The sequence below is a fragment of the Orcinus orca genome, chromosome 20 (genome assembly GCF_937001465.1).
Source record: "Orcinus orca chromosome 20, mOrcOrc1.1, whole genome shotgun sequence".
Lineage (NCBI taxonomy): Eukaryota > Metazoa > Chordata > Mammalia > Artiodactyla > Delphinidae > Orcinus > Orcinus orca.
Window position 1 is genome coordinate 13,320,038 of NC_064578.1, and position 18,586 is coordinate 13,338,623.

General features: G+C 55.8%; 1 protein-coding gene across 7 annotated transcripts; it reads left to right on the forward strand.

Annotated features, from left to right (window-relative positions):
* Window positions 1-25: 25 nt before the first annotated feature.
* FCSK (fucose kinase) lies at window positions 26-18,380 on the forward strand. Of its 7 annotated transcripts, none has more exons than XM_004273445.3 (25): window positions 26-263; window positions 1,091-1,256; window positions 3,994-4,094; window positions 4,449-4,600; window positions 5,695-5,745; window positions 6,722-6,847; window positions 7,166-7,238; window positions 7,642-7,739; window positions 8,141-8,221; window positions 8,708-8,827; window positions 9,007-9,178; window positions 9,593-9,705; window positions 10,365-10,466; window positions 10,588-10,758; window positions 11,244-11,308; window positions 12,026-12,396; window positions 13,071-13,281; window positions 13,456-13,622; window positions 13,719-13,940; window positions 14,282-14,425; window positions 14,589-14,708; window positions 16,332-16,519; window positions 16,603-16,702; window positions 17,205-17,428; window positions 17,603-18,380. In XM_004273445.3, exons 3-25 carry the CDS (start codon window positions 4,013-4,015, stop codon window positions 17,675-17,677), a joined length of 3,228 nt encoding a protein of 1,075 aa, XP_004273493.2. In that variant the 5' UTR covers window positions 26-263; window positions 1,091-1,256; window positions 3,994-4,012; the 3' UTR covers window positions 17,678-18,380. The 7 variants fall into 7 exon arrangements, 5 of the variants coding, with proteins under 5 accessions (XP_004273493.2, XP_033290537.1, XP_033290534.1 ...); XM_033434646.2 differs by having other exon boundaries at window positions 13,719-13,965; window positions 14,282-14,319; window positions 17,603-17,845; XM_033434643.2 differs by having other exon boundaries at window positions 14,194-14,319; window positions 17,603-17,845.
* Window positions 18,381-18,586: the final 206 nt, after the last annotated feature.

Below are 18,586 nucleotides of genomic sequence, written 5' to 3' on the forward strand. Positions count from 1 at the left end.
TCAGACTGCGCGGATACCGGTACGGTACTCTCAGTGTTCTGCGCCGTTTCTCTGCCTCCCTCCCACACTCTTGGACCCGCAGGACTGAGCCCGGGCCACTGGCTGCCTGGTTCCTGATAGGGAAGAGCGTCGGCGAACTCTGCAGCAGCCCCCGGGCGCCCACTTGCTCCAAGGGGCGTCTGCGGGTCCTTCAACCTGTTGGCCTGGGTCTTTCTACAGGAGCTCCGGGACTTGGGGACGCCCGGGACAGGGACCATAGGCAGGTGGGCCTCTGGATGCTGGCGCTGGTGATTTTTCCTTTGAGGTCGCTTTTCCTGCCTCCGTTTACCCCATCGGGGCTCGTCATTATCCACAAATCTCAATTATACGACGTTTGTGTAATTTGCAATGTAATTTTACTCCCAATCACCTTCCTTCTGCCTTTTTTCGCTTCCCAGAAGACAAATCAGATTCCTCCGTGGGCCTACTTTTTCCCCTTAAAATGCAAAATCCCTGTCCCACTTCTCTTCAAAAAGCGGATATAAAGAGGCCTTACTATTTTATTCTGTCCCTGGCTTCCCTTCCCTATCCTAATTTTAGGCAGCGTGTGGCTGAGGACATTAAGAACTATTTCAACTTGGCCTCAGTAGATAAAGTTCTGTTGGAAGTGTGCAGAATATTGGATAGAGGCCTGTATTATCTAACATTTCTGTACAAATGTCAGGTACGACAGAGGTTAAAGACTCCAGGAGAGATGTCTTGTTTCTACAGGGTGGGTAAGAACAAGAATCTTGGAGTTGGATACACCTGACCTGCCTGTAAAAGCTGTTTATGTCCTTGGGCAGGCTATTTCATCTCTTTATGCTACAATTTCCTTAAATATAACGTAGGTGTGCTAAAATTCAATTCATAGGGCTGTTGAGTGGGTCGCATGAGCTGATACTTCAACGTGTCTCTGGCGTGGTGCCTGAAGAAGACACTCCCTATGCCACCAGTACTGTTCCACCTTTTGTGTTCTGTTCTCATAATACCCTTTAGTCTGATCGGGCAAGGCATGCTACTTAGCCTTGGTTGATTTTCCCAGGCCTTCCCTGATTTTTTTCTTCTACAGGGGCATCTTTGACCCAGAGAATATATCAGAGCCTTGGCTCCAACCTGCTTCAGGGTCAAGTCGAACTCTCCTGTTGCTTTTCCTCACTGGAGAGAACTACCATTCATTGAGCTCCTGCCGTGTGCCACATATTTTTATGTTTTATTTAATGCAACCATCCTAGGAGGTTGGTATCTTGGCCCCAGTTTTCAATTAGGGAACTGAGGCTCAGAGAGGTTAAGTAACCTGCTCAGGATCACACAGGAAGAGGGAGAGTTGGGGACAGCCTCTGGGGGTTGATTCCCAGCCCAGGACTATTCCTCTGCTCCAGTTTCTAGTAGAGTACAGTCCAGATCATGCCGTCCTCCCTCCTCTGCCTGTGACCTGTCATCTGCTCATGACTCTCAGTCACTATGAGACGGGGCTCAGACCTTTGGACTCTCCTTGGGGCATTTCTTCCTTGCTCTCTTTTAGCACGTTGGCTTGGGATCAAACATCATTATCACCATCACCTAAATAAGAATCTGAGACACCCAGGTCCCAGTCACGGATGCAGCATCAACTAGCATTTGTAAAGTGGACCGAATACTTACCTGGCAGTGGTGTTGTGAAGATGAAAAATCATAGTGCCTTAACTATGGGTCAGAATGGGTGGATGAGCTCACTTCTAGTGGCTGTTATCATTAATGCCATCCCCATTTCATTGTCACATTGTATTGGGCACTTTACATATATTTAGTACGTCTGTTCTTTTTTCCATCCTACAAAGTAGATTCAGTGTAGGGGTTAAGAGAATGGACTCTGGAAAAAAGGTGTCTGGGTTCAAATTTGGCTCTACCACTTGCTAGCTGTGTGACCTTGGTCAAGTCACTTAATCTCTCTGTGCCTCAGTTTCTTCATCTTTAAGGATAAAGAAAGTACTTCCCAGACTTTAATTTAGAGGTTCTTACAGTAATTTTTCCTTTGGCAGTCCCAAGAGGAAGATGATATACTCCCATGATGGTTTAGCTCCTCAGAGAAGCAGAGAACGAGATGGGATTAGACTTGCAAGAGATTTATTGGGGGAGGGAAGAAGGGGAGGGAGCTGGAGGAAGCAGGGAGAGCTGTCAGTTTTCAGTTCTGCTTCCTGTGACAGCACCGGAAGGAAGAAAAGAGGTATGGGTAGAAAGCTCTCAGACTGCAGTGCGGTTGTAAGACAGTTTCTGTTGGGTTGATGGGGAGTTCTGGAGCCAAGAGTGCCTGTCAGAGGATCCCCGTCTTGTAGGAGTGGGTCTGTCTTCTTCATGTCATTGGTTGGTGGGAAGCATGGCCTCCGTGTGAACAAGATGGGGGCATCTATCCGTTACACTCCCTACCACAGGAGGCCAGAGAGGGTTAGGGGTGCCGAAGATCACACAGGGAGTTGGTGGCCAGTCTGGAATCCCCAGCCACCCCCTTTACTGAGAAGGCCAGATGGGTAACCTGGGGAATGCCTTTGACCTCAGATGCCTGGCCAAGATCTCTAGCTCAGGTTTCCCCTCTGGATTTCCCTCCTGAGCTGAACAGGGAACAGAGCAATTTTTGTTAGTGGTGGAGCTTTCCCTGAAAGCTCGTGGGAGTATGAGCGTTGCTAAGTGGCCGTGTCTGTCAGCCTTAACCATAGGCTTGGTGGCAGCAGAGTCTGGCATAGGAAGGAACCATTACTGAGGTTCAGGTTTCCTGTTGGCTCCAGCTGGGGTGAGGGTTGACTGCAGACGGACGTGTGCTCAGGGCACCTCTGGGGTGGCATGCAGCTCACTCCACCGGCCCTCCCCACACTGAGCTTTGGGGGCTGGGGGGAAGAGGTGGGGGTGGGCTGCTGCATGGGACAGCAACTGGGACCCTGCCAGAGGTAGATGCCAGTGCACTCCTAGGGACTCCTCCACAGAGGTCTTGGGGAGGCCAGGGCCTCTACAGTCAGATTGGTTTCTTATCTGGTAGGAAAGGAATGTTGGGGGAGAGGAGTGGGTGAAGCCATAGCTTTGGCTTCACCTTCCCCTCACTTGCTCAGAGTGCCCTGGAAGAAGATGGCTGACAGGTGGGGTTGCAGCCCCCTTCTGGCTTGGAGCCTCTGGGAGGGGAGGTCCCCTCTGAGGTCCCTGTAGTGGGTGCTGTTAGCATGCTGCGCTTGAACAAACTGGTACACCTCTCCCAGAGCTTCCCTCTTTTCCGGGGAATTGCCCTCAGCCTCGGGAGCCTAGAAGTTAGAGCCTCCCTCCCTGCAGCTCAGTGCCAATGATTGGATGATGAGGGGCCTGCGGTACAGAAAGGGCAGCCCCTTGTTTTAAGGTGGGACCCCCTGTCAACCCCACCCCGCTCCCCTTAGTTCCTCTCCTGAGGAAATGTCATGCACCCAGATTGATGAAGTCAAAGATACACTCATCACGTGACCCAGCAATCCCACACCTAGGTGTCCGCCTGGAGAGATGAAGTCTTATATTCACGCTAAATCTGCACATGAATGTTTATAGCAGCTCTATTCATGATTACCAAAACCTGGAAGCAGCCCAGGTGTCCTTTAGTGGGTGGGTGGAGAAACAGACTGTGCGATGTCTATACGACGGAATACTGCTTGGCAAAAAAAGAGAAAGAACTATGGATATGCATAGCCAACTTGGATGAATCTCAGAGGCATTATGTTGAGTGAAAGAAGCCAATCTCAAAAGATTACATTCCAACTATAGCTTTGGAGAACAGATGGCTGGTTGTCAGGGGTGAGGGATGGAGGAGGGTGTGACTGTAAAGGGTTAGCATGTGGGAGCTTTTTAAGATGCAGATGGTGGTAGTAACCACAAGAATCTATACATGTATTAAAATTCATAAAACTACTTACAACCAAAGAAATCAATTTTAGGGTATGATAATTAAAAAAAAATTCACATATACCCGTATCTCTGCCCTGGAAGCCCCTCAACTTTGGCCAGAATGGAGCAGCCGAAGGGGATTGATTGGACGGTCATCATCCTGACATGCCAGTACAAGGACAGCGTCGAGGTCTTCCAGAGAGGTAGTTGATCTCCCTCTCCACTCTGCCCTTAATATGGAACCCTCTCCCCTTTCCTTGTCACATACCCCTACAGCCCCAGGAGCTGGGCAGACCCGGGTTCAAACCCAGATTCTGCTTCTTCCTAGCCACGTGACCTCCGACATAGGTCACTTCACTGAGACTCGGTTTTCTCATCTGTGCAATGGGAGTAATTGTACTTACCTCACTGAGTTGGGCAAAGATCTGATGAGCTACTAGATGAAAAGCTGCTAAGTCAAAGAAGATTAAATAATGGCTGTCAGGAGGTTTGCTTGAGGTGCTTGGGACCGGGGTGGAGAGGCTGGGGGACAGGTCCCAGTCATGTTCTGACTGCAGAGCTGGAGATACGGCAGAAGCGAGAGCAGATCCCCACCAGGACGCTGCTGTTGGCCGTGGAAGACCCTGAGGTTCATGTGGGCAGTGGAGGAGCCACCCTCAACGCCCTGCTGGTGGTTGCTGAGCACCTGAGTGCCCGTGCGGGCTTCACTGTGAGTGCTCCTCAAGTGCCCCCTTGGGCACAGCAGGGATGGGGGCTTCAAACAGAGCCTTTCCGGGGTCCCCAGCTCTTCGGGCTCCATTTTCCTGCCCAGTTCTGGTTTGGCATCAGTTTTTGCGTCTGTAGATTGAGCAGACTCGTCCAGGTGAGGGCAGAAGGCAGGGGCGGCCTTTGTAGTGGTTTTAGAAAGTCAGAGCCAGTATCTAGGAGTTAGGCTTTCTGGCTTCCCTTGAGAAATCTCATCTTGCTACCCTGGACGCTCCTTCCCACATAGCAGTGGTTTGCTGGAACTGAGGTGCAGTGGCCCCTGGTGTGTAGAGCGTGGGCCCACGTCCCACACACACCCAGCCACTTCACGAGGTCACCTTGCCTGCATGGCACCCTGGCACAGGCAGTGAGGGTGGTCACAGGCATGGACACGCTCTGGCAGTGGGAGTGGCACCCGCAGGGGAGGGGACCACTGTGTGGTTGCCATGAAGCTGACTTACTGCGAGTCACCCACCAGCCAGCCCCACGTTCTCGCCTGCAGCCTTCCGTAAAAACAGGGGACAGGGGAGTGGCCCAACTGGAAAGCTGCTGTGCTTCCTTATCCAGGAGTGGCCAGGGCTGCCTCGTGCCTGCCTGTGGCCATTGGTCTTGACCTTGCTGGTTGTTCCTTTGTTTTGTTTTTTTAAAAATTAATTTTATTTATTTATTTTTGGCTGCGTTGGGTCTTCGTTGCTGCGCACGGGCTTTCTCTAGTTGCAACAAGCGGGGGCTACTCTTTGTTGCAGTGTGCGTGCTTCTCATTGCAGTGGCTTCTCTTGTTGCAGAGCACGGGCTCTAGGCGCGTGGGCTTCAATAGTTGTGACGCACGGGCTCAATAGTTGTGGCGCACGGGCTTAGTTGCTCCGTGGCATGTGGGATCTTCCCAGACCAGGGATCGAACCCGTGTCCCCCTTCATTGGCAGGCAGATTCTTAACCACTGCACCACCAGGGAAGTCCCCCCTTTGGTTCTTGTGTGGACTTGTGCTGGGGTCTCTCCCTGCACAAGAGGGTGACATCCGCCCAGACCTCTGTGAACAGTGCTCTTCCATTTTTGATAGGTGGTCACATCAGATGTTCTGCACTCGGCCTGGATCCTCATCCTGCACATGGTCAGTAGAATGCTGGGCAGGGGCCATGCAGAAGGATGGTCAGTCCTCGGGGTTGGATGGGACTTTAGGGGTCTTCTGCCTTTGTGTGCCAGTGTGCATTGTGCAAATCCTGAAGAATCAGAAATACAATTAATCCAGGTGTCCAAAATAGGGAACCGGTTAAATATAAACAGCATATCTTCCTGGTGGAATATTAGACAATGATTGAAAGGTCCATTTAACTCTCTGCACCGACCTGTGCATTGACCAGCTCTGTGACCTGGGGCCAGTCACTTGACTGTTTCTAGGCCTCAGTTTCCTCATCAGTAAAATGAGGATGGCAGCAGTTCCTACTTCATGTGGATGTGCTGAGATGACCCATCAAATGCTTAAATTGGGGCCTGGCCTGGCTCCCTGTGAGCATTGGTGAATATATTTTCATTGTTCAGTGAAAAAGGCCAGCCGCACAAGTTTGTATAGAATGATCTCAGCCTTTTTAATTGAAAGTTTGATTGAGATCATTGTAGATCCACATTTAAGAAACAATCCAGAGGGAAGCCTCTGTAAACTTTGCCCAGAGCTCGCCAGTGGTCATATTTTCCAAAACTATAGTATAATTACAGCCAGCATATTGACATTGATATGGTTCCCAATCTTTCTCCAGTTTGACTTGTACTCGTGTGTGTGTGTGTGTGTGTGTGTGTGTGCGTGTGTGTGTGTGAAGTTGTTGTCTCCGTCTTTTTCATTTTTGTAAAAAAAAAAAAAAAGTATGCATATGAGGTATATGAAAGGGCATAACCTCAAAATGAGGGCAACGGTTATTATCCCTGAGGGATTGTTTTTCTTTCTGTGTATCTGCATTTGCTAATTTTTTACCATAATCATGTAATTTAAAAAATCACATGAGAACACACTCTGTAAAAGTCCTCTAGCTTGATGGCTTTCTGCCCAGGCTCTCTGCCTCAAGCTCTTCTGCCTGTGCCTGCTCCCGCCCCAGGGCCGAGACTTCCCCTTCGATGACTGTGGCCGGGCCTTCACCTGCCTCCCTGTGGAGAACCCCCAGGCCCCTGTGGAGGCCGTGGTCTGCAACTTGGACTGCTTGCTGGACATCATGAGCCATCGGGTGAGACAGGCAGCTGCCATGGGGCCTTGTCCTGCTGAGCCACCAGCCATAGTCTGTGCTGGCTCAGACAGGGGATGCCAGGAACAATGGCTTCGGGTGCCTGGAGTTAGTTAGAGCTTCAGGATGTTAGCGTTGGCCACACTGCGGGGAGGTACGGCCTCAGGAAGTAGGCAGGAGGGCTGGCATCGGCACCATGGATATAGGGAGGCCCCTGTTACCTCAGCAGCCCGAGTCTCCCTGGAACAGGCCGAGGCTGTGCTGTGTGGGAGCAGAGGAAGGGCTGGGCCCGGCCACCAGCTTCATTCTCTCTCCCCACAGCTGGGCCCAGGCTCCCCGCCAGGCGTGTGGGTTTGCAGCACCGACATGCTGCTGTCTGTTCCTCCAAACCCAGGTGAGCCTGAGAAGGCTTGGGACTGCCTTCCCTAGCCACAGCCAACGTGGCTCTGCCTCTCCTCACCCACCCCGTCTCTGGGCCTGGCCTGCTGCCCTGTTCACAAGGGCAGCTCTAAGGTTTGAAGGATGGAGCTTAGACCAGGAGGCAGGGCTTCCCCTGCTGGGCCAGTCTGCCTGTCCGTAGAGTGGAGATACCCAGCCCTGCCCCCTTTTCCCCAAAGGGCTCTGTGGACAAACTTTGGGGGTGAGGTGTTGTCATTCTCCCAGAGGAATGTCCATTTGGCTTTGGAAACCATATCTTCTTTAGAGGTGCCTGGATGCCCCTGCCCTCCTCCTGGAAGGGATTCCCCCATTCCTTGGGTTGGGGTCCCTGGAGAGCCTCCTGACTCCCCCACCTGCAGGGATCAGCTGGGACGGCTTCCGGGGAGCCAGAGTGATCGCCCTTCCGGGGAGCACGGCCTATGCCCGGAACCATGGTGTTTACCTCACGGACTCCCAGGTAGTGCCCCTGGGGCAGCAGCGTGGGCAGCTGAGCCATCCTGGGATGGCCTCCTGGTCCTGTGCTCTGGGCAGCCTCGTCCTGGACTTTCTGGCATGGTCTGGATCTGGAGGAGTTTCGCCCCATGGCAGCAGCTCTTGTGCTCACTTAGTCTTTTACCAAACATGAATTGCCCCTGATCCCGTGCCAGGCTCTGTGCCCAGGCTTGGGGCTGTGGAGACATTTGAAGCCTGCCCTCTGCTGTGAGGGTGGGGGAGGTCTCAGGCACTTGTATCCCCAGGAGTATGCTGGGGCCTGTCAGACTTGCATCCTGGGTTTACATCTGGAGAACACCCTTGCATGCCCTCTTTCGTAATCCTCTGTTGCTCCCTTCCCTAACTCTGTTTTCTGCTCCCACGTAGGGCTTCGTTTTGGACATTTATTACCAAGGCACCGAGGCAGAGATACAACGATGTGCCAGGCCTGATGGGCGGGTGCCACTGGTATGGCTGCCAGGGCAGAGCCCCACTCCTTCTGGGGAAGGCTAGAACCAGAATCTGAGGAAGATCTGGAACTGGTATTCAGGGGAGCAGGTGAAGCCAAAATCTGAGGAGGGGTAGCCTTGGAATTCAGGGTCTTGTCCCAAATGAGAAAGCCTGGAACCAGACTCAGGGGATCCTTCTAGAATGAAGGACAAAGGTACGAGTGGTGGATAAGAGCCTGGGACTAGACTATAGGGAAGATGGAGAACTGGGTTTGGGAGGAGACCTGAAAATTGAGGGGGTCCTAGAAGTTGCCTGCTGAGGGGCCCTTGGTGGAGCTGCCTCCAGTAAGCCTGGAGTCTGGGTGCTGGAGTGGCCCAGAAGATGAATGATCCTTTCCGGTGTGGCAGTCAGCCTTGCTTGGCCCATCTGCACATGGCCCTCCCCAACTCAGGCACAAGGCTGGCCCCAGGGTCTCCCACCTGACCCTTGTGGGGGCCCCTCCAGGTTTCTGGGCTTGTCTTCTTCTCTGTGGAAACTGCTGAGCACCTCCTGGCCACCCATGTGAGCCCGCCTCTGGACGCCTGCACCTACATGGGCTTGGACTCCGGAGCCCGGCCTGTCCAGGTGACTGGGATTGGGGACTGGCAGGTCCTGGCCTGGGCACGAGGCACTGACACTGGCAGCCTGGCTGTGTGACCTCAGGCCAGTCCTTTCCCCTCTCTATGTCAGCGTCTCTAGAGATGGAACCGCCCCACCTCAGCCTAGGAACCCACTAATAGCAGTGCTTCCCGCCCTTGTCCCAGCTGTCTCTATTTTTTGACATCCTGCTCTGCATGGCCCGGAACGTGAGAAGGGAGGACTTCCTGGTGGGGCAGCCCCCAGAGATGGGGCAAGGTGATGCGGACATCGCAGGTTATCGGCATGGAGCCCGGGCAGAGCTGTGGAGGGAGCTTCGCGATCAGCCCCTCACAGTGGGTGGGTACTGCCTCTTGGCTCTCCGGGGTGGGGAGGCCATGGGAGTGAAGGCCCCCAGAATGAGGCTCCCACCCCACCTGCCTGGCCCCAGGCTCCTGGACCAGGCAGGCCTAGTGAGTGCATGGACTAGACAATTACCCTCTCCCAGTTCCGAGTCCCCTGCTGAGGTAACTCTCCTCTTCTTCCTTTGTCTCATTCTTGGGCTCCAGTCCTGGTCTTTCTACTTTCTAGCTGTGTGACTTTGGGCAGGTTGCTGAGCCTCTCTGGATCTCAGCTTCCCCATTGGCACAGCGGGCTCATTTCCATGCTTGCCCTCCCAGGCCCTGATGAAGATGTGTCTTCTGGTGGGAGGCCCAGCCTGGTGTCAGAGCTGCAACATGCAGGGTGTTGGGGTCAGTACTTGTATCTTTACAGCATATGTCCCTGATGGCAGCTACAACTACATGACCAACTCAGCCAGTGAGTTCCTGCACAGTCTCACATTCCCGGGGGCTCCTGGGGCCCAGGTTGTGCACTCCCAGGTGGAGGTAAGACCTGCCTGGAGGTAAGGCCAGCAGAGGGGCCTACGGGGTACCTGAAGACAGGTAGGAATGGGGGGGATGCAGGGAGGGGAGGGAATAGCTCACTCTTGGGACAGATTATCTATGCGTGTAGGTGTTATTATCCCCATTTTGCATGTGAGTCACTGGAGGCTCAGAGAGGTTAAGTTACTTGCCTAAGACCACAGAGCCAGTAAGTGGCCAAGTCAGGATTCTACATCCAAGTCTGAGTGAGCAGCTAGAGAAGATTCCCCCCCCACACACCCTTTCTGAAGGGTTTGCTTGGGGATTCAGGCAAATTCATGGTGATGGGGCAGGTAGAGTTCAGAGGTGGCCCTCAGGGTGGCAGGGGTAGGGGTAGCTGGACAGGTGGGAGAGGTTTTCTGGGGGAGCTGTCATCTGGTGGGACCTCCACTACTGGGTGCAGATTTGCTTTGGAGGAGAAGGCAGGGAGAGCGTGCCCCTGGGGGAGCAGCAGAAATCAAGATGGGATGGGAGTCAGGCTGGGGCTGTGGCCAGGGAGATACCGAGAGGGATCTGGCTGGCCGACAGGCGCAGGGAGCAGCAGGAATTCTGGCTCTGGCTGTGGAGGAGAATTGGGGCAGCCCCTGCCCCGGGCCCTCACAGCTTTCTCCCTGGCTTCACAGGAGCGGCAGCTACTGGGGGCCGGGAGCTCTGTGGTCAGCTGCCTGCTGGAGGGCCCCGTCCAGCTGGGTCCTGGGAGTGTCCTGCAGCACTGCCACCTGCGGGTGAGGCCTGAGAGGGCAGGCAGAGGGAGGGCAAGGGTACGGGAGCCAGGGTCCTGTGTGTTTTGTGGGCGTGCTTGGGGTTCCCCTGCCCACGCAGGACGCCTGCCCGCTTTCCTGCCAGGGCCCCATTCACATCGGCACTGGCTGCTTCGTGAGTGGCCTGGACGTGGCCCAGTCCGAGGCACTGCACGGCTTGGAGCTGCACGACCTCGTCCTGCAGGGACACCATGTGCAGCTGCACGGCGCCCGCAGCCGGGCCTTCACCCTTGTTGGCCGTCTCGACAGCTGGGAAGTAGGTGCTCACCCGCCTCCCCGCGCCCCCATTCTTTAGGCTTTGGGGAGCACCGGGGGTCCTAGCGCAGCTTCACTGCAGGGCTCGCTGAGCGCTCACCTGAGGGATAGGCAGTGAGGAGAGTGTAGCCAGTAGAGTCTCAACAGGCCTTTACCTCCCTCCTCAGCTGCTCTGACGCAGGCTGGGTGGGGATTCTTAGCCCCATTTTTCAGGCCGGAGACTGAGGTTCAGAGAGAGAGGTGACCCGCCTTGGGCTGCAGAGCCAGTTATGGAGGGTCAGGCGCCAGGATTCTGCTCCAAGTTCCAGGCACCCGGGCTGGAATGTGGAAGCTCCAGGACTCGATGCTGTTTCAGAACTTGCTTGCCTAAGTGCCCCTGTCTCTTTTCCTGTCCCCTCTTGAGCAGATCCTTGTCCTCTGGCCTTATTGCCCTTAACCCCTTCCTGTGGCCCCTGCAGCCCTGACTGCTTCCTTCTCTTTCCCCAGAGACAGGGGACAGGAACGTATCTCAACATGTCTTGGAGTCAGTTCTTCCAGAAGACAGGCATTCGGTAGGGTTGGTGGCCCCACGGGCCTCTGGGGGTCTCGGCAGCCAGGGTGGTAGCTGCTTGGAGGCTCATTCTGCTCATCCTGCCCCACCTCCCACCATCCCTGCAGTCTGGGGTCGTTTTTTTTTTTTTTTAATTTATTTCATTTATTTTTGGCTGCGTTGGGTCTTCATTGCTGCGGGCGGGCTTTCTCTAGTTGCGGCGAGCAGGGGCTACTCTTTGTTGCGGTGCGCGGGCTTCTCCTTGCAGTGGCTTCTCTTGTTGCGGAGCATGGGCTACAGGCACACGGGCTTCAGTAGTTGTGGCACGCAGGCTCAGTAGTTGTGGCTCGTGGGCTTAGTTGCTCCACGGCATGTGGGATCTTCCTGGACCAGGGCTCGAACCAGTGTCCCCTGTGCTGGCAGGCGGATTCCTAACCACTGTGCCACCAGGGAAGTCCCCTGGGGTAGTTTCGAGCAGCCTGATTTTCCCTAGCATCTTCTCCCTGGGCAACTCCAAATTCCTGGCCGTGCTCAGGCTTTGGGATTTTGTTTAATGGCCTGGGGAAGGAGGCAGGGCAGCTGGGCCTCCCTCCCTGAATTGCCTGCTTGTGCGGCCTCTGGAGTTCGTCCTGTCCCCATGAATGAGCCAACCCCCAGCTGACAGGTGGTCAGGTCTTGGTGACCAGGCAGGAGCACTTGCTTCCCTCCTGCTCATGTGTCTTCTTTCTCCCCACATCAGGGACTGGGACCTGTGGGACCCAGACATGCCCCGCATTGAGCGCTGCCTTCTCAATGCCCGTCTCTTTCCCGTGCTCCACCCCTCGAGGGCCCTGGGGCCCCAGGACATGCTGTGGATGCTGGACCCCCAGGAGGCTGGGAGCAAGGCCCTGCGGGCTTGGCGAGCCTCCTGGCGTCTGTCATGGGAGCAGCTGCAGCCGTGCCTGGATCGGGCTGCCACACTGGCCTCCCGCCGGCACCTGTTTTTCCGCCAGGCCCTGCATAAGGCGCGGCACGTGCTGGAGGCCCGACAGGACCTCAGCCTGCGCCCACTGATCCAGGCTGCTGTGCGCGAGGGCTGTCCTGGGCCCCTGATGGCCACCCTGGACCAGGGTGAGTGTGCTGGGCACCCATGCTGGGAAGCCAGACCCAGCATCACCTGCCCTGTCTGCCCTCTAGGTCATCGACCTGAGGGTACTAGGGAGTCATGAGACTTTAAAGCAGGAGAAAGACACAAATGGACTTAACTTTTAGGTTTCTGGGAAGCTCCATCCCTGTTAGTGGGGAGTTCGGTGAGAGGCGGAGGCCTGGGGCTGAGCCTCTGGGTCCTGTGAGCATCGGCAAAGGCTGCACGTTCTGTGCGGGGGTGGGGGTGGGGCTGGATGTGGGTGAAGAGCTCCAGCACAGCCCGGGGGATGTGGCCCGCCCTGCATGGGACCCAGGCATTCTGTGGGGACTCAGCCTTAGCCTCACAGGGACTGCCTCATTCCCCATTTCAGTTATTCACTCATGGCCACACAGCTGGTTGGTGGGGGGCTGAGACTGAACCCAGGTGGTTTGCCCCCCAAGCCTGAGCTCTTACTCATTAAGGGCATACTGGGTGGGGGGTACAGAGGCATGTCTGGGCTGGGGCTGGTGGGATGAGAACTTTGCCAGGCAGAAGAGTGGGGAGCATTCCCAGGCAAGGATACATCTTGGGCAAAAGTGAAGAGGTCTGGGGTGCTTGAGGGCAGGGGGCATTGAGGGCGGGCCTCCTCCCCAGCTACTACTGACTCCTGGTCCCTCAGTGGCAGCTGGTGTGGGAGATCCTGGCGTGGCAGCCCGGGCACTGGCCTGTGTGGCGGATGTCCTGGGCTGCATGGCAGAGGGCCAAGGAGGCTTACGGAGTGGGCCAGCTGCCAACCCTGAGTGGGTGCGGCCCTTCTCGTACCTGGAGTGTGGAGACCTGGCGCGGGGCGTGGCGGCGCTTGCTGAGGAGCGGGACAAGTGGCTGAGCAGGTGGGTGCTAATGATGTCAAAACCCTTGGAGTAGCCCCCTGCCGTCCTTGGAGGTGGAAACCCAGAGAGAGGTGGAGTGTCCTCAGGTCACCTAGGGCAGTCAGTCCCCAAACCCAAGCAGCCCGCCCCCAGCTTGGGGCTCCATGCCACCATCTCTCTGTTCCCTCGTGGCAGACCAGCCTTACTAGTACGAGCTGCCCGCCACTACGAGGGGGCTGGGCAGATCCTGATCCGCCAGGCTGTGATGTCAGCCCAGCACTTTGTCTCCTCGGTGCCGGTAGAGCTGCCAGCACCTGGGCAGTGGGTGGTGGCTGAGTGCCCGGCTCGAGTGGACTTCTCTGGTGAGCCCCTTGGGGGGGCGGTAGGGGTGAGGGTAGCCACCCCAGAACTGAGCTGGCAGCCCCTGTGACCAGCTTGGTCTTGTTCAATTGCCACAGGGGGCTGGAGTGACACGCCACCCCTTGCCTATGAGCTTGGTGGGGCAGTGCTGGGCCTGGCTGTGCGAGTGAATGGCCGCCGGCCCATTGGGGCCAGGGCTCGCTGCATCCCAGAGCCCGAGCTGTGGCTGGCATTGGGACCTCGGCAGGACGAGATGGCCACGAAGATAGTATGCGGGAGCCTGGATGACCTGCAGGATTACTGCCAGCCCCATGCCCCAGGTCAGGGCACCTGTGAATTGCGCAGGTGGGGATGGCACACCTAGCCAGCTGGGGGATGGGGGCAGAACCCGAGAGACCCTGCAGGCCATGGGTGCCTGGCCTGAGGGCGAGCCAGTCTGGTGGAGGAGCCCTGACGTTACGCTGCCCAGGCACAGGAGGTAGAGCTGGCACATTTGCTGGTGTTATGGAGCCCAGAGGACCTTTTGTGGCTTGGGGATGGGGTCTGCACCGCTGCTGGGCTTTTATCCCCTAGATGAGCCCCAGGCCAGGCTGAGATGGGTGGGGTGTCTGTTTCCACCCCTGGAGATCAAATTCCTTGCCGGATGCTGCTCACTCCACAGGGGCGCTGTTGAAGGCGGCCTTCATCTGTGCGGGGATCGTGAGTGTCCACTCCAAGCTCTCGCTGAGTGAGCAGCTGCTGTGTACCTTTGGGGGTGGCTTTGAGCTGCATACCTGGTCCGAGCTGCCCCATGGCTCTGGCCTTGGTGAGCAGGCCCTGTCTCCCTGCTGCTCACTGACTCAGTTCCCCCTTTCAGCTTTGCCTCCAATCCTCTCCCCAGCCTCTGCCCAGTGGAGAGGGAGGGGGTGGGGCAGGATTGGGCTGGGCAGAGCTGTTTCATGGCTGGTACTCTCCTCTGTGCCCTGCAGGCACCAGCAGCATCCTGGCGGGGGCTGCCCTGGCCGCCTTGCAGCGGGCCGCAGGCCGGGCGGTGGGCACGGAGGCCCTGATCCACGCAGTGCTGCATCTGGAGCAGGTGCTTACCACAGGTATGGCCTGCCCCAGGGCAGAGGGAGGTCACTGGAACTTTTTCAGGGGCCTCCAGGGGCTTCCCTGGACCTGCAGACAGAACTGTGCTGCTCCTTACAATGGTTAGAACTTCCCTCTTATCACTCTGACACTCTCCCTCTGGTGGTTTTCAAAATGAAATATTTCTACCTCAAAGGACTTGATGTAGGAGCACCTACTAAGTGTTAAGAGTCTGTGCTGCACCTTTCATGTGTGTTAGGTATTCCTCATGTCTCTGTTCCTACCCAGGGCTGTCCCTCAGGGCAGGGCTGGGTTTGGATTAGGGGACAGGACCTTCAGTCTGTTCTTCAGCACCGTGCCTCTCTCTTGGGCTAGGGCCACTTGTCCCTCGCTTCCCCCACCACATGATGGGGTACCAAGTGCATGGCTGTGATCATACAGAATGTCACCACTAGCACCATGGCTGTGATCATACTGAATGTCACTAGCTTCTCCTACTCATCACTGTGGCCCCTTAGCATCCATGCACAATGGAGAGCAGCCAGAGGTTTGTCTGGCTCTAGGGTGCTCTGGTCACCTCAGGATGCCAGGCCTCATCTTCAGCATGACTCTGGGAGGGAAACTGCCACAAAGATGTATAGATGCCTGATTATGGTATCTTCTCTGGCCACTTTGTAGCCTAGCTCCCTCCTTTCATTGTAATGACTCACATCCCATAATAGGTAGTCATTAGCAAAAGGGGCAGATGGGGAAGCTTTTTTAGTTTTCTTTTGAGGTACACTGTTCATATCTCTCATTTGGTCAAATGACAACTATTTATCGAATACCCTCTCTGTATTGGGCCCTGGGGATAAAACGAGCAAAAACAGCATCCCTGCCATCAAAAGTCTTATACAGTCTATTGGAGACAAACACTGATCAATAACCACTCCAATAAATGTATAATTACAAGCTACGCTACGTGCTCCGAAGGAGAGGGGTGCAATTAAGGAGTTCTTGACATTCCAGGCCTGACGCTAACCACATTTTGGCTGTAAAGTTCCAGATGCCTCCTGCCATTTGCATTTTATACTCGAAATCCTTGCAGACCCTTCTCCAAATATCAAAGGCCTATCCCAGAATCATCTCAAGTTTTGACATTTTTATATAGCTGCAAGAAGAAAAGAGATCCGTACCTTTCATTAGTAAAGCAAAATGTGAACAAGCTATTTTAAGTTTGATAAGAAATGCTGAGAAGCTTATTTCCACCATCAACACCCTTTATCAGGCAAGCCAGGGTGCAGGGACTGTTAGGTGTAGGGAAAGTCCTATGTCATCCCTCCTCAGGGGGAAAGGTTAGTGTAAGGTCTTAATCCTTTGATGTGGTTTACCCCAATTCCAAGTACACATTAGGTCTGCAACAAAACTCAGGCCTTGTGCATTCTAAGCTTGGCTCCAGAATGAAGCCCCTTCCATTGCTGGGTTCAACTTGCTCCCAGGGCGGGGGCAGAAGCTGCACAGCTCACCTGGCCCAGCTGAAGTTGTGGGGGGAAGCTGTCTTCCCACACTGGTCCGTGCCAGGGATGCAAGGCCAGGAGCCTGTACTGGGAGAGGGAAGCTGGGCCAGATAGGCTCCAACAGTGACGGGGCCCGGGCTCTCGCAGGAGGTGGCTGGCAGGACCAAGTGGGTGGCCTAATGCCTGGCATCAAGGTGGGGCGCTCCCGGCCTCAGCTGCCGCTGAAGGTGGAAGTGGAAGAGATCACTGTGCCTGCGGGCTTTGTCCAGAAGCTCAATGACCACCTGCTCCTGGTGTACACTGGCAAGACCCGTCTGGCCCGGAATCTGCTGCAGGTGAGCCCTGGCCCCAGAAGGGAGGGACGCGAGATGGCTCAGCTAAGCTGAGCCTCACTGCACCCCTCCTGCCCCACCTGTAGGACGTGCTGAGGAGCTGGTATGCCCGGCTGCCTGCCGTTGTGCAGAATGCCCACAACCTGGTGCGGCACACCGAGGAGTGTGCTGAAGCCTTCCGCCAAGGTAAGGCGCTTCTTCCCCGGAGCTCAGGCACCAGGAGTGAGTGCCTGTTGCCTGTGGGTCTGAGGCCCGGGGCCTTTGCAGACTTGGCACCAGCCCTAGGTGTGAAGCCTCTGTCCTCTGCAGGGTCCCACACGTAGGTGGGAGTCACATCTCAGGTCAATACTTGCATCCTGGGGAAAGCCTCCAGCCCCACCTACCAGGAAGCAGATGGGGGAAGAGGCTTGGCTCCATAGCCGAGTTCCAGGGAGTCAGAGCTGATTCGGGTTACACAGTTCAGTGAACACAGTGCCGGGTACCACGCCAACTGCTCTGTGCTCGTTAGTCCTCAAACAACCCCGTGAGGTGGGCTTTATCACTCCTGTTTCCAGTGAGTACTGAACCCAGGTTCTTAACTATGACACTGGTTAAGAAGTGCCTCTTGGCACCCCATCCAGTCTACAGAGGGGCACTGAGTGAATATCCTGGCCCAGGCACACAAGTCCCCTCTCTGCCCCCACCCCAGGGAGCCTGCCTCTGCTGGGCCAGTGCCTGACATCATACTGGGAGCAGAAGAAGCTCATGGCTCCAGGCTGTGAGCCCTTGGCTGTGCGGCGTATGATGGATGTCCTGGCCCCCCACGTGCATGGCCAGAGCCTGGCAGGGGCAGGTGGCGGGGGCTTTCTCTACCTATTGACCAAGGAGCCGCGGCAAAAGGAGGCTCTGGAGGCTGTGCTGGCCAAGACTGAGGTATGGTGTGGTCGGGGTATGGTATCTGGCGCGGGACAGGAGCCCTCCCTGTGGCCCACCAGCTAACCAGCGGCTACAGGTGTAAGTCCCCTTGGCCCTGCAGCCACAGTCCAGCCTCCCGAAAGCCTAAAACCCACCCAGACCCTCTTAGCACCTCCTGTCCTTTGCTCCTAGGGCCTCGGAAACTACAGCATCCACCTGGTAGAAGTGGACACTCAGGGCCTGAGCCTGCAGCTGCTGGGGGACTGAGACCTCAGCCTGATGCCCCTTCTCATGAGGCTTGTCCCTCTGCAAGAGGAGAAAGCCTGGAGCTATATAGCAGGCCCTCCCTTCCTTCCCCCATGGGAGCGCTCAGTCTTCTACTCTTCACCCACTTCTTTGTGAATCTGCTTCCAAAGGAAGCCAACCTGAGCTCAGGCCCAGCCCTTTCTAAAAGTTGGTGAGGCACAGACGGTGCTTGGGAACAGGACTGTGACCTCCTGGTTGACAGGGGCCTAGGCTTGGTGTCTGCTCCATCTGGACACAGGAAGGTCCTAAGTTCAGCGTCCACTGTGACCTTTACAAATCTGATGGCCCAGCTTGGGCCTTGGCCTTCTCTCTCTCCATGAGGGCCTGGAAGAAGGGGATGACAACCAGCCTTGGCAGATGGCTGGGTTCCCTTGGTAAGGCCGACCCTGAAGAGGCCCTTTGAGGCATTTCCTGTGGCCTTCCTTAGAGGTCAGGCTTTTGCCTGAGTAGAGACTTCCTGTTCCACACTCACTCCCAAGCTGACTTAATGGGGGAGTGGGAACAGGGATGAGGGTCCACACTCGTGTCTGTGGCAGAGAGCCAGTGCAGTCCTGCAGCAAGTCACTGCTAATCGTGGCCTTAACCAGCAACTCTGCCATGTGCCTGTGGGCCGTGAGTTCTCAGGACTGCAATCTTCTTGGAATAAATTCACTCTGCTCTTCAAGGTTGTGCTCATAAAGTTCTTTTTTGTTCCTGCTGGGAGCAATTCCCACTTCCCCTGGCACTGTGGGAAACTGCCCCTGGGATGATCCAACTTCTGGTGCTGAGGGCCCAAGAGATGGGATGAGGGTCTGGGATTGGATGAGGTACCTGTTATCATGTGGGTCCTGGTGGTGGCCATGTGCCTCTCTGGGTGTGGGAGGAGGCTGA

Excerpts from the sequence above, each read along its gene's own strand:
- FCSK (XM_004273445.3), top strand. The coding sequence starts at position 4,013 with ATGGAGCAGCCGAAGGGGATTGATTGGACGGTCATCATCCTGACATGC. Across the intron at positions 14,709-16,331 it reads GGAGCAGGTGCTTACCACAG|GAGGTGGCTGGCAGGACCAA; the intron begins GTATGGCCTGCC and ends GGGCTCTCGCAG. Across the intron at positions 16,703-17,204 it reads TGCTGAAGCCTTCCGCCAAG|GGAGCCTGCCTCTGCTGGGC; the intron begins GTAAGGCGCTTC and ends CCCCCACCCCAG.